General features: G+C 38.1%; 1 protein-coding gene across 2 annotated transcripts in view; it reads right to left on the bottom strand.

Annotated features, from left to right (window-relative positions):
• Nucleotides 1-11,052, bottom strand: part of dennd1a (DENN/MADD domain containing 1A) — a 42,061-nt gene extending 31,009 nt beyond the window's left edge. For both annotated transcript variants that reach the window (XM_026172885.2, XM_026172884.2), the window contains exons 1-5: nt 10,893-11,052; nt 6,571-6,635; nt 2,759-2,802; nt 2,466-2,515; nt 1,421-1,540 (exon numbers count right to left, since the gene is read on the bottom strand). In XM_026172885.2, the coding sequence (XP_026028670.2) occupies nt 1,421-1,540; nt 2,466-2,515; nt 2,759-2,802; nt 6,571-6,635; nt 10,893-10,909 (296 nt within the window). In that variant the 5' untranslated portion in view covers nt 10,910-11,052. The remainder of the gene's footprint in view (nt 1-1,420; nt 1,541-2,465; nt 2,516-2,758; nt 2,803-6,570; nt 6,636-10,892) is intronic.
• Nucleotides 11,053-12,565: the final 1,513 nt, after the last annotated feature.

Consider the following 12,565-nt stretch of genomic DNA (forward strand, 5'->3'; position numbering starts at 1 on the left):
GTACTTACTGTAAGTACATGCTTATGTTTCTTTTCAGTGATTGTTATAACTAGCTAGTATTTGAGTAAAGTGTTATCTGTAACTGGCAACAGCTGTGATTGCCCAGCTTATCATAGACATAGCAAAGTCTTTGATCAAGTTGCAGAAATTAGGTAGCTAAAGCATTAGCTAAAAACAAAACAAAAAAAACCCCACCAACAACAACAACAACACACATTTATAGCAATCACTGCAGGATTTGATATCTGAAACTGAAGGATCTGAAGGATAGGATAATCTGAATTAGTTTTGAACCTACATACCTCTGGCTCATTATACAGCTGGAAAAAAAAGAAGAAGCTGAAAACAAGGTTAATGGCAATATAAAAAACTACTGCAATTCCCTGTACACAGGTTTAGGCACTTCCACACCCTTTAATTTGCAAATGGTTCAAAATACAGCTGCTTTAATTTAACTGATTCAAAGGAAAGACAGTATATTACTCCTGTTTTAGCTCAGCTGCACTGGCTACCTATGAAGGTTTAAATACATGAAAAAAGTTTAGTACTTGTTTTTTAACGTCTTCATAGATTAGTGCCACAATATATTACAGAACTTTTAATTCTGTCTTTTGCCTCCAGGTCACTGAGATCAACATCCTGTTAGTTTTCTGTCAGTGCCTCACCCAAAAACTAAAGGCAACTAGGGCTTTGCAGTTACAGCTGCTAGACTCTGGAATAGTCGGACACCCCATACTGGAAAAAACGAACACTTTTAAATCAGCTATAGACGTACCCATTTTCAGCTGCTTTTAGTCAAGTCTGAGGTCCATTTGACTTGACGTTTCACTCCTGTACTGGCTGCTCTTCCTTGGCTCGCTGTTAAATCTAAACAATATTTTTTTTAGATTTAACAGACAATCCCAACTGGTTGCCCTAAATGGCCCTCTCCGTTTCTGTCAGGGATTTCTTCCTGTTAAAAGGGATTCTTCCTTCTTACTGTCACCAAGTGCTTGCTCATGAGGTGTCATCTGATTTTTTTCATTATGATTATAGGGTCTTTACCTTAGAATATAAAGGTCCCTGATGTGACGGCTGTTGGTTTTTCACTATATAAATTAAACTGATTTGAATTGAATTGAACTTACTAGGATGACTAATTTTTAAAGACTGCAAATAAAGTATAATCACAGAAAATTCAAAAGCTAAAGAAGATGCACGGGCGAGATTCTCAGTCTGATGTCAATTTGTTATCACTAGTGGAGATAACAAAATATGTACAGTATCTTACTGCCAAATTTAACATCTCATCAAAAGTCAGGCTTATTTGTTTTTCTAGACCTTCTTTTATTTGGCAATAAAACAGTTTTATATCAGCTTTTCACAAAAAATCCACAATACAATGAACGCACACCCCACACTCACCTATACACATACTTACCTAAGAATACAGTAGCAAGTGTGTGCACCTGACGAGAGGCGGCAAAAGCCAAACCTCTGTTTGCTCTCAATGTCAGTCAACACAAACGTAAAGTTCTGGCCAACTTGGTTGACAGAAAGACTGTTGGTTGAGAGAGGAGGAGAAGACAAGACTAAGTCCTTTCCATAAGATACAGATACACAAATAAACAGAATATATAGACAAACAGACTTCATATAGAATAAAACGGACATCTGTTAATGGTGCCAAATAAAACTTAATAAAAGCAGAACAATCAATGAATGAATGCTGTTTTATTTGAGCTTAGTTTAGTGGACAGTCTTTAGGCCAGCTCCTGAACTCCCATCAGGTCTGAATAGTTTTAAAAAGATATTGGCGGCAACTGGTGGTATTCCTCAGCCTCCTAGAGATACACCTATGGAATAAAATTTCGAAATCCTACTTCGCCTTGTTCTCAAGTTATCGCATTCACAAGATTTTCAGAAACCTTGACCACTAAGGTTGACATCAAGGTCACTGAGAAACGCATCTAAGATTCTTAGTAGATGAACATATGGTATCAATTTCAAAATCCTAGGTGACTTTCATCTTGATGTTTCGAGTGAGACATTTTGAGACTTTTATGTCCAAGTCAAGATATGACATCCATGTTTTACTGAAAAAGGCAATCAAGCATTGTCACCTATTTAAATCAAACAGGCAAAAATGGACTGTTTTAGCATTTATACTACAGCACCTAACAAAAGCATTGTATTATTTTAATTTCCCCAAACCAACATCTCAAAATGACCCATCTTTAGCTTATAACAACAACATCTAACATTACTTTTTTTCCCCTCTTGGTTCTTAGTGTGGCTAAATACTGTATATAATTTTGCTAATAGCCCAAACGAGCCAAAATACTATAGCATTTAATAGTGTCATTAACATAAATAATAGTGTACCAGCACCAAAAACTTCATTGAATACCCACAGCAATGATTTTAATTCAATTCTCTTAGATTTAATCAACCCTATGTAGGTGCAGATGTGTATGTGTGTATACCTGTCCATGCTGAAAGGGAAGCAGAACTTGGACACAGTTTTAAGAGTTTCCTGTGGTACAAAGAAAGGGATTATAAAGTACATTAATCCATGAACAAATTTAGAGGGGCTCAAATGGAACATGTAATGTGAAGCTATCCATAGAGAACAGTGTGCATAGAGGCATTTACATTATTGACACTACATAATAATTAAAAATTACATAAAAATAATGCTTGTCAAAGAGAAAAAGTGAAAGCATGGTATGTACAACTGTAGAAAAGTACAATACATAAAAAAAAGAAAATGTAAGACCTGATCTCTGTAGTCGTCGGGAAACTGCCGACGAACCTCTGGCCCTGTTAGAAGCATACAGACAGAAAATGACTTCACTGAAATCACCAGCTTCCTTTCAACAAGACAACCCTAAAGACTATGACCCAATCCATGAGGCTTAGGGGTTTCCCCACTTTCAGTATATGTATGAGGAGTCGCTGGCAGACACATTCAGTCTTGTACGCACATGATCTCTTAGTTAATTTCTGCACCCTTAACTCACAGTGCTGTGACATTAAACCTTAAGAGGAAAAAAAAAACTATGAAAAATCTTCTTTCATCATCTTTTTTTATGTTTAGACAAAATATGCAAATTAATTATCTGAGAGTTATCACTCACCCCTTTTGTAAAAGAGAAACCTGACTGACTTTGAATTTAAAGTTATTCTCATAAGAAAAGAAAAAAAAAGCAGAAAAAGTACAAATAAAAAATTGAACAAATCCAAGTGACCCAAAAATTTGCAGTTCACATGCATGAACTTGAGTGACATCCCATTCTTAATGGGTTTACTATGATAACAGCTTCAGCTCTTTTGGCAAAGCTTTACACGATTTTTAGGTTAGGTGTTTATAGGAATTTTTGACCAATCTTCCAGAAGGGCATTTGTGAGGTCAAACACTGATGTTGGACAAGAAGGCCTGGCTCACAGTCTGCCCTCTAATTCATCCCAAAGGTGTTCTATCGAGTTGAGGTCAGGACTCTGTGAAGACCAGTCAAGGTGTTCCATACCAAATTCCCCCCATCCATGTCTTACGGACCTTGCTTTGTGCATTGGTGCACAGTCATGTTGGAAAAGGAATTTTTTATTTTGTTGCTACACCAAAATCATGTCTGCACTCATCAGCAGATTTGATCATCACTGTATGTTCTGCCCAGGAGGTGAGCTTGAGCTTTACTGCAACATGTTGAGTGCTGCACTGTTCCCTCATATGACAAGGGAGAAACAATGTAAGCAAGGGTATAAATCCCCCTTACAAATGACACTTCTAATATAAGCATTCTGCTTAAAACAGTAAATAAAAAACAAATGGATATTGCATCTTGAAGACTGCAGTTTCATCATTTCCTCTGCAAACAGGATAAAATTCTTAGAAATACAGCCAACAACCTCTCCTCGGTATCCAGGAAATTAGTCACTTGCTGCAGATAAAAAAAACTTTAGAGACAGAGTTGAGATATATCACCATAACTCAGCTGGTGCCATCATCTTAACCTCTTGAAATGTTCCTACTGACATAACTTTTTTCTTGCTAGCCAAAAATTATGAAATAATCACAAAATAAAATTAAAGTTTACAATAGGGCTGAGCCATATCATACCGTTCACAGTAATACTGGTATAATGTTGGGCAACGATAAGAAAATGAAATATCGTGATAGAATATGGGTAAAACGTGCATGCACAGTGTCTTTGTTTTCATACACACATGGCGGAAAAAGCATGGCAGCGACGGAGAATGAGAAGGGCGAAAGCGGATCGTTGAATGAAACAGATGAACCAGAATTGGTTTGTAAAAATGCTGCAACTTCAGTGTGGAACTGGTTTAGCTTTCGTCCGTCAGATACACAACAAAGTACTATTTTTGGTAGAGCATGCTAGCAGGCCGTCTTTATTACCGTGTTTTTTGGAAAATACGGCACACTTAAAATTAATCCTTTGATTTTTCTGAAAATCGACAGTGCCCCTTATAATCCTGTGCGCCTTATGTATGAATTCTGGTTGTGTTTACTGACCTCTAAATTATTTTATGTGGTACACATCTGTCAAAATCTGTCAAATGTTTCAGTACGACTTTGCTAAGCTACGAACCCGCACCGCTTGATGAATTGTCGGAGCATTACGGCTGTCGTAGGCAGGAGCCTCGCGGAGTGATACGTACTGTGCTTCAACATAATATTATCGTATTGTGTGTATAACCTCTTTTTAAGTTTTGTGGATATTATACATGGTTATGCTGAGGATATGTCGGCCAATTTCCACTGGAAATGCCTTTTGGTTAAACTGTCAGCAAGGAATTTGCATTTGCACTGTTAAATTTTTATATTACTTTAATGCACATAAAAAACAGCTGCTTGTTTAAGTGAAAATACATTGCTGGGGTTTTCTTTGCACTATAAAGTTGTGGAGTTGTAAAGTATTTTGTCTAGTGTCAATTATATTGTCAGTTATATTGTTATCGCAAATTTTCAAATGTATATCGCTATAAATATTTTTGGTCATATCACCCTGCTCTAGTTTACAAAACAGTACACTGGCACAGGACCCTTTATGTACTAATCCGTGACTTGTTGTCAAGATTTCATAATTACTATAACCAACACCCCAAGGTTTGGGCCATTCCACTCTATGTGTGGGCACACTTCATCAACAGATAGGACAGAAGAAAAAAAGAGCAATTTCACATTTCCACATTACCAGAAATCTATTAAAAGTAGTGTAAGGGAAGTGGTAGTGACAGAGATATTGACATGATAAAGCAGTGTAGTTTGTTGTCTGCTGCAAAACGTGTAAAAAGTGTACCAGAGAACTATCCACAGTAATATGCAACAAATGGTGTGGCCCTTCTCTCAACGTTTTGGAATAAGTATGAGATTGCACAAAGAGACAGGAGGCCTAAATAGCTAGCTTTATTCCACCTTCTCTTTTGGGAAAGGGTAGGCTCGACTTTATTTTTCCTGCGGAGGCTGAACATCCTCTGAAAGCTGCTACAGATGTTGTATCAGTCGGTGGTTGCTAATGCAATTCCCTATGCTGTGGTCTGCTGGGAGAGCTCTACCAAGAAGAAGAACAATCACTGGCTGAATAAAATAATCAAGAAGGCAGGCTTGTTTGTTCGACCCTGTGGTGGCAGTGTTAGAACAGAGAATGCTGTGTAGTTTAAAGTCAGTTGTGTACAGAGAAACTGAGGAGGTCTTTGGTTCCCCAGGGGATCAGACTGCATAAAACATTGGAGGGGAAAGTGCATTAGGTTGGGTAAAAAAAAAAAAAAGTCCCAAGAAAAATATTCGATTCCAACTGAGTTTTTTTTTCTAGTGTTAGAGAATGGAAGGTAGATAACCAGCAGTGAAAATTGTATTATGAGCAGATGTGGATACTAAGGATGTGTGCAAAGAGTCAACTAGACTACTAACTGTTAATAATGTGACTAGGCAGTACCAGATGTAATACTCATTTAATCTAATTGTTCACATTTTAATTGACGCCCAAACTCGGCAAACTGTTATGTTCTAAGTGTTATACAGCTGTCTTCCACCAGATATACCATAATTCAGTGAATAAAACAAACAACAAAACAATATCAATACAAACAATATCATCCACCAGGACGACTCAAGAAGAATGTGATTACTGGTTTCAAATGCCTTTATTTGGACAACTTTTGGAATTGTCCACTAAATGGTTCTCAAATGTAACAAGATATCTGAGTGTTTCTTAGTCTTAGACTAGTCATCTAGTCAAACTTTATTTCCTTGCTAAGTCAGCTAAGAAATTAGTTGGTTAGAACATTTCTAGTGGATACTATGATGACAAGAACTATAAAGATATGATAAAGATGATAAATCGATTTATTTTCCACGTTAATTAAGTACGTCTGGTTTGGTCAGGGTATTTTTATAACTATGACCAGAGAACATTTTGTGATTAATGCCTTGAAAAATTCTGGTAATTCTAACCTTGAAGGGGTTCTATGTATTGAAACATATTGGATTTTACATTCATTATTACTTGTTTATGTACACCTAGTTCCATGATCAATATGTAAAAGAAAATGTAATTTTTAAGGACTTACCAGAACTGTGGATGCCTGGGTTGGCCACCTCCATATACACCTCAAAGGTAGACCCAGGGTTCTCCCTGCAACAAATAATTAAAAAAAATAGCTTTATGGGCGCCAGTTTAGTTCAGTTAGATGAGCAGGCGACCATATGCAGCATGGCTGAGAGCGGCTGGCCCCAGGTTTGAGTCTGACCCACGGCCCTTTGCCACATGTCTCCCCTCTCTCTTTCCCGTCAGTTCTCACTGCATCCATCTAATAAACCCAAAAACAAAGGCCAAAAAATATATTTGTAAAAAAGCTTTGTTTACTTATGTTGCATACAAAAATGAAAGAAAATATAACACAAGAAACATATAACCAAGAATTAGACATCCATCAAAAAGATGAAGGAAGAAAACTGGTAAAGGACACTGCAAAGTGGCCTACACGAAAATTGAAAGAGCAGCAGGAATTTCTGGTAAGTACTGTAGTATTAATGTTTCTCATGGTGTCTGTGCACATATGTCGAGATCTGTCCACCATATTGGGTGTGATACCACAGGGAGAAATATTCCCAGACTGACTGGCAGTGGTTCCTGGAGGTTACTGGCTTTGGGAGAAAATGGTTGCAAAGAAGGTGCTCCACCAAAGACAGCCTAATGATTGCTTTGGTTAAGTGACTGCTGAGCTACAGCCAGGAGGTAGAGCAGGTCTCGCAGCATATAGGGAGTGCAGAATTATTAGGCAAGTTGTATTTTTGAGGAATAATTTTATTATTGAACAACAACCATGTTCTCAATGAACCCAAAAAAACTCATTAATATCAAAGCTGAATGTTTTTGGAAGTAGTTTTTAGTTTGTTTTTAGTTTTAGCTATTTTAGGGGGATATCTGTGTGTGCAGGTGACTATTACTGTGCATAATTATTAGGCAACTTAACAAAAAACAAATATATACCCATTTCAATTATTTATTTTTACCAGTGAAACCAATATAACATCTGCACATTCACAAATATACATTTCTGACATTCAAAAACAAAACAAAAACAAATCGGCGACCAATATAGCCACCTTTCTTTGCAAGGACACTCAAAAGCCTGCCATCCATGGATTCTGTCAGTGTTTTGATCTGTTCACCATCAACATTGCGTGCAGCAGCAACCACAGCCTCCCAGACACTGTTCAGAGAGGTGTACTGTTTTCCCTCCTTGTAAATCTCACATTGGATGATGGACCACAGGTTCTCAATGGGGATCAGATCAGGTGAACAAGGTGGCCATGTCATTAGTTTTTCTTCTTTTATACCCTTTCTTGCCAGCCACGCTGTGGAGTACTTGGACGCGTGTGATGGAGCATTGTCCTGCATGAAAATCATGTTTTTCTTGAAGGATGCAGACTTCTTCCTGTACCATTGCTTGAAGAAGGTGTCTTCCAGAAACTGGCAGTAGGACTGGGAGTTGAGCTTGACTCCATCCTCAACCCGAAAAGGCCCCACAAGCTCATCTTTGATGATACCAGCCCAAACCAGTACTCCACCTCCACCTTGCTGGCGTCTGAGTCGGACTGGAGCTCTCTGCCCTTTACCAATCCAGCCACGGGCCCATCCATCTGGCCCATCAAGACTCACTCTCATTTCATCAGTCCATAAAACCTTAGAAACACCAGTCTTGAGATATTTCTTGGCCCAGTCTTGACGTTTCAGCTTGTGTGTCTTGTTCAGTGGTGGTCGTCTTTCAGCCTTTCTTACCTTGGCCATGTCTCTGAGTATTGCACACCTTGTGCTTTTGGGCATTCCAGTGATGTTGCAGCTTTGAAATATGGCCAAACTGGTGGCAAGTGGCATCTTGGCAGCTGCACGCTTGACTTTTCTCAGTTCATGGGCAGTTATTTGGCGCCTTGGTTTTTGCAATTTTGAGACTGCTGCATCCCTCTGCAAGATATCTCACTATTTTTGACTTTTCTGAGCCTGTCAAGTCCTTCTTTTGACTCATTTTGCCAAAGGAAAGGAAGTTGCTTAATAATTATGCACACCTGATATAGGGTGTTGATGTCATTAGACCACACCCCTTCTCATTACAGAGATGCACATCACCTAATATGCTTAATTGGTAGTAGGCTTTCGAGCCTATACAGCTTGGAGTAAGACAACATGCATGAAGAGGATGATGTGGACAAAATACTCATTTGCCTAATAATTCTGCACTCCCTGTATATACCTTTTTACAAGAAACTCACCTAGAAGACAGTGAATATCTTAGGCTAAAAACCTAGTTGGGTGGGTCAAGTATGTTTTTCTTCTTTCACAGCAAGTAGTAGCATAGGTGTAGCTGTATTAATACATAAATGGTAAAGGTTGGTAAAGTGAGCTAGAGATAAATATGTGACAGGTTTTGATTTTTCAGGGAGTCTTACATGGTGAGGAAATTACCATTATGAACATTTACTGTTCACTAAATTATTCTTCAGAGTTCATACTCAAAACATTTCCAAAATTTGTAGAACTATCCTCAACAAAGGTCTTGATAGGAAGAGATTTCAATCGTTTATTTAATCCTTTAGTCGACAAACATCCGCTGTGAAACAGACTGTGGGCAGGCACAGGGGTTTGGCGCATTTGAGAATTATGTCTAAGATCTACAGTTCCTCATCATCCATATCGCCAGACAACAAGGCAAAGCAGTGGAAATCTTTCTGTCAGATGACATCATTTATCCAATGAAAGAGTTGAAATTAGTTGTAGACCATGCACTATGTCTTGGGGGTTTTTTTGTCTTTTTATTTTACACATCCCCCCAAAGTTCAGGGATTGCAAGGGGTGGGTTTAAAAAATTGATTTTCCTATTCAAATCAGTTTTAGTTTGAATAATGCAATATCGATTCATTAAATCCTGAATTGATTTTTAAATATATTTATTTAGCCAGAAACACCAGAATCTCAGCTTAAAGCTCACAAAACTATTTCAAAAAACCACCAAAGAGTTATAACACCAAATGATTAAAGAGCAGGTAAACACATTCCACAGAAAGATGTAAATGCAAAGCACAACCCGGCGGCACGAACACAGACAACTCATCGGGTGCTAAAAGTCGACATCTCACAGATTCTGAAGCTGCAGGTTTGTCACCCTCCGACCAAAATTCACTGAAAAAGCAGCAAATGAAGATCAAACTACGCTTCGCATTTGAAAAATATTTGTCATAAATTCCCACAGGGTACTTCCAGTTTACCACCAAAAATTTGTGTTTCTGCATTATTCACTTGCTTACTAGGCACCAGTCTACCGTTGTGTGTGGTGCTGTCGACTTTTTTTTTTTTTTTTTTAAATGAACTCCGACCAGAAAGCCTAATTTCTGCTGTTCAATACCAAATAAGTGTAAACTTTTACAAAATATGCCAAATTGCAAAACGCTGAGCTATGTCTTTAATAAAACCTCTGTAACTTAGCTCTGCTTCACTTCAGCAGCATCAGGTAATGTTTATCTGTTGATTCATGGGTTTCTTCTGTTTTTGACATTCTGCAGAATATTTTTAAGCTGGTTATCTGCTATAAAAAGCCAGGCCAGGAAAATCTCCTTTATGTTTTTCTGTGTTTTATCCTCAGCTACTTTGACACAAAGGCATCTGTTATGATGCTTACACCTCTGATACAGTCTCACAACTGTCAGCTTTGGTTTTATACATAGACATAAAAAATTTTAAGTATATGGATATATACTGATAAATTATCATAATTATAATATGTCTGACTGTCTGAGTTAAATTGAATCGAATTGAAATCTTGAAATTGAATTAGTTATAGTAATGAGTGATGATATCCAGCCCAAACTGTAAGGATTGTTCTTAAAAAGCAGGCAAAGTAGGGCCTCCACATAACCCTACTAACATGGTGTCTCAACACAGTGCGGGACTTTTCTTACTAAATCTGTCCTTATAGTGATATAAATCTCATAAATACACCATATCTGTATACCAAAGCCAATCTATAGATCAGTTGTCCTTTTCTATCATGCCACGAGAGTAGCCTGCAGTCATCGTCTCTGCTGCACTTCTCAGTCCTGAAAAGTAGCATCCGGTTTTGGGGGAAAAAAACATCTAATGCAGTTACCATGCTTAAAGTGGCTACATATCCACTCACTGTCAGTCACCGCTAACCGCGCGGAAAGCTTTGAGTTACTAGTACACCTCAGTGTCATTAAAAATATATAAATAAAAGGTTCTTATTTTTTTGTTTTGTTTTCCAGGTCCCTTCAGTGTTTTTAGCCAGGGCCTCATACTCTACGATATCTTCTCCATGACTCTGTGGAACACTGCTAACACAACAGTTTTAACTAACGCACCGAGAAATATACTTACTTGATTCGAGACCCCATCCTCTATTTGGTCTCCCCGCCGTGGCTGGCAGCAGACGCGTCACTCCGTATTTTTCTCAAGCTAACCTGCCCGTCACACACAACAGTACACCGCCATGGTGAATCGCCATGCGTAAGTCACGCTCCACTTTGTGCCGCTCCTGGGATTTGTAGTCTTCTAAATAGAAGACGTGAATGTCAATAACATACAGCTACCTAGTATTAGAAACTACAGCTTCCACAATACGTACAAGACGATTGGGTCGCGTGGTGCTGTAGCCGATAAAGTTTCTGTTACTCAGCATTTACTGTAACGGTAGCTCCAGTGCAGTTTATTACATCATTTTGAGGTTTTATAGCTAATAATTAAAAACAGTTTTGGAGATAATTTATAGTTTATTATAAAGTAGTAATATTTTCTACCAATATTAATTTTGAAATAATCTAAAATATAAATTATATTATTTATGTCACAAACATTTTGTTTTTAAATGTAATGTAATGTAAAAGGAAAATAAATGAAAATGACAGCTACGTGGATTAACAAGAGGAAAAATTGGGGCGGATGCTCCAAAAAACAGCAGATTTGTGTGTCCTGTGTTTTTTCCTACAGTGAAGCTGTTTTTTCCAAAACACTAGAGCAAAATAGAAAAATGATAAAACAAAAATTCCCACAAAGTTTACATCTTTGTTCTACTATTCTCTAAACTGTTCAAAAATATTTAAATGAACCTTCTGAAAACACATCAGACCTCAATAGGAAAAAAAAATTACACTGGATGTCTATGCTGATGTGGACTGGATAGGATGCCACATTGTTTGATGGAAATGAAAATTATCAACCTACACAGGGCTAAATTCAAAGACAGTCCAAAAATCAAAGAGGAAAAAACTGATGCAACAGAATAATCTGTTTTTGCTGAAATTTCATTGCTGCAATTCAAAGTGGTATTCAGCAGTTTATATAGCCTCTACATGCTTGTATGCATGACTGACAACATTGGGGCATCCTCCTACTATGATAACAGACAGTATCATGGGGGATGTCCTCCCAGATCTGGACCAGGCCATCACTGCCCCACAAACTGAACCAAAATATAATGTCCAAGAGGCTTTCTATTAGAAATAGCTCAGGCGAGTTTGGGGGCAGGAGGAACCTAGTGCACAAGCTTTGGCAGTGACAATGGCTCCAAGGATTTCATCCCAATGTTGAATGGCAGTCAGGGTGCCGTAGCCTAACCTGTAGAGGTCTGTGCGTCCCTCCATGGATATGCCTCACCAGACTATCACTGACACACCACCAAACACCAAAACTTTTACAGGCAGCATGACATTCTCCACAGCTTCTCCAGACCCTTTCACTTCTGTCACATGTGCTCTTGGTGAATCTGCTCTCATCTGTGAAAAGCAAAGGGTGCCAGTGGTTGGCCTGCCAATTCTGATATTCTATGGCAAGTGGGCTCCATGGAGCTGGACAATAAGCACAGAGCCTACTAGATGGCATCGGGCACTCGTGCGTATACACACACACACACACACACACACACACACACACACACACACACACACACACACACACACACATATATATATATATATATATATATATATACTTTAAATATATATTTATTTTCTCAGTTTACAGCACTTTTGTTATAAATGTTGGTCAGGTTGTTT

The sequence above is a fragment of the Astatotilapia calliptera genome, chromosome 7 (assembly GCF_964374335.1).
Source record: "Astatotilapia calliptera chromosome 7, fAstCal68.1, whole genome shotgun sequence".
Taxonomy (NCBI): Eukaryota; Metazoa; Chordata; class Actinopteri; order Cichliformes; family Cichlidae; genus Astatotilapia; species Astatotilapia calliptera.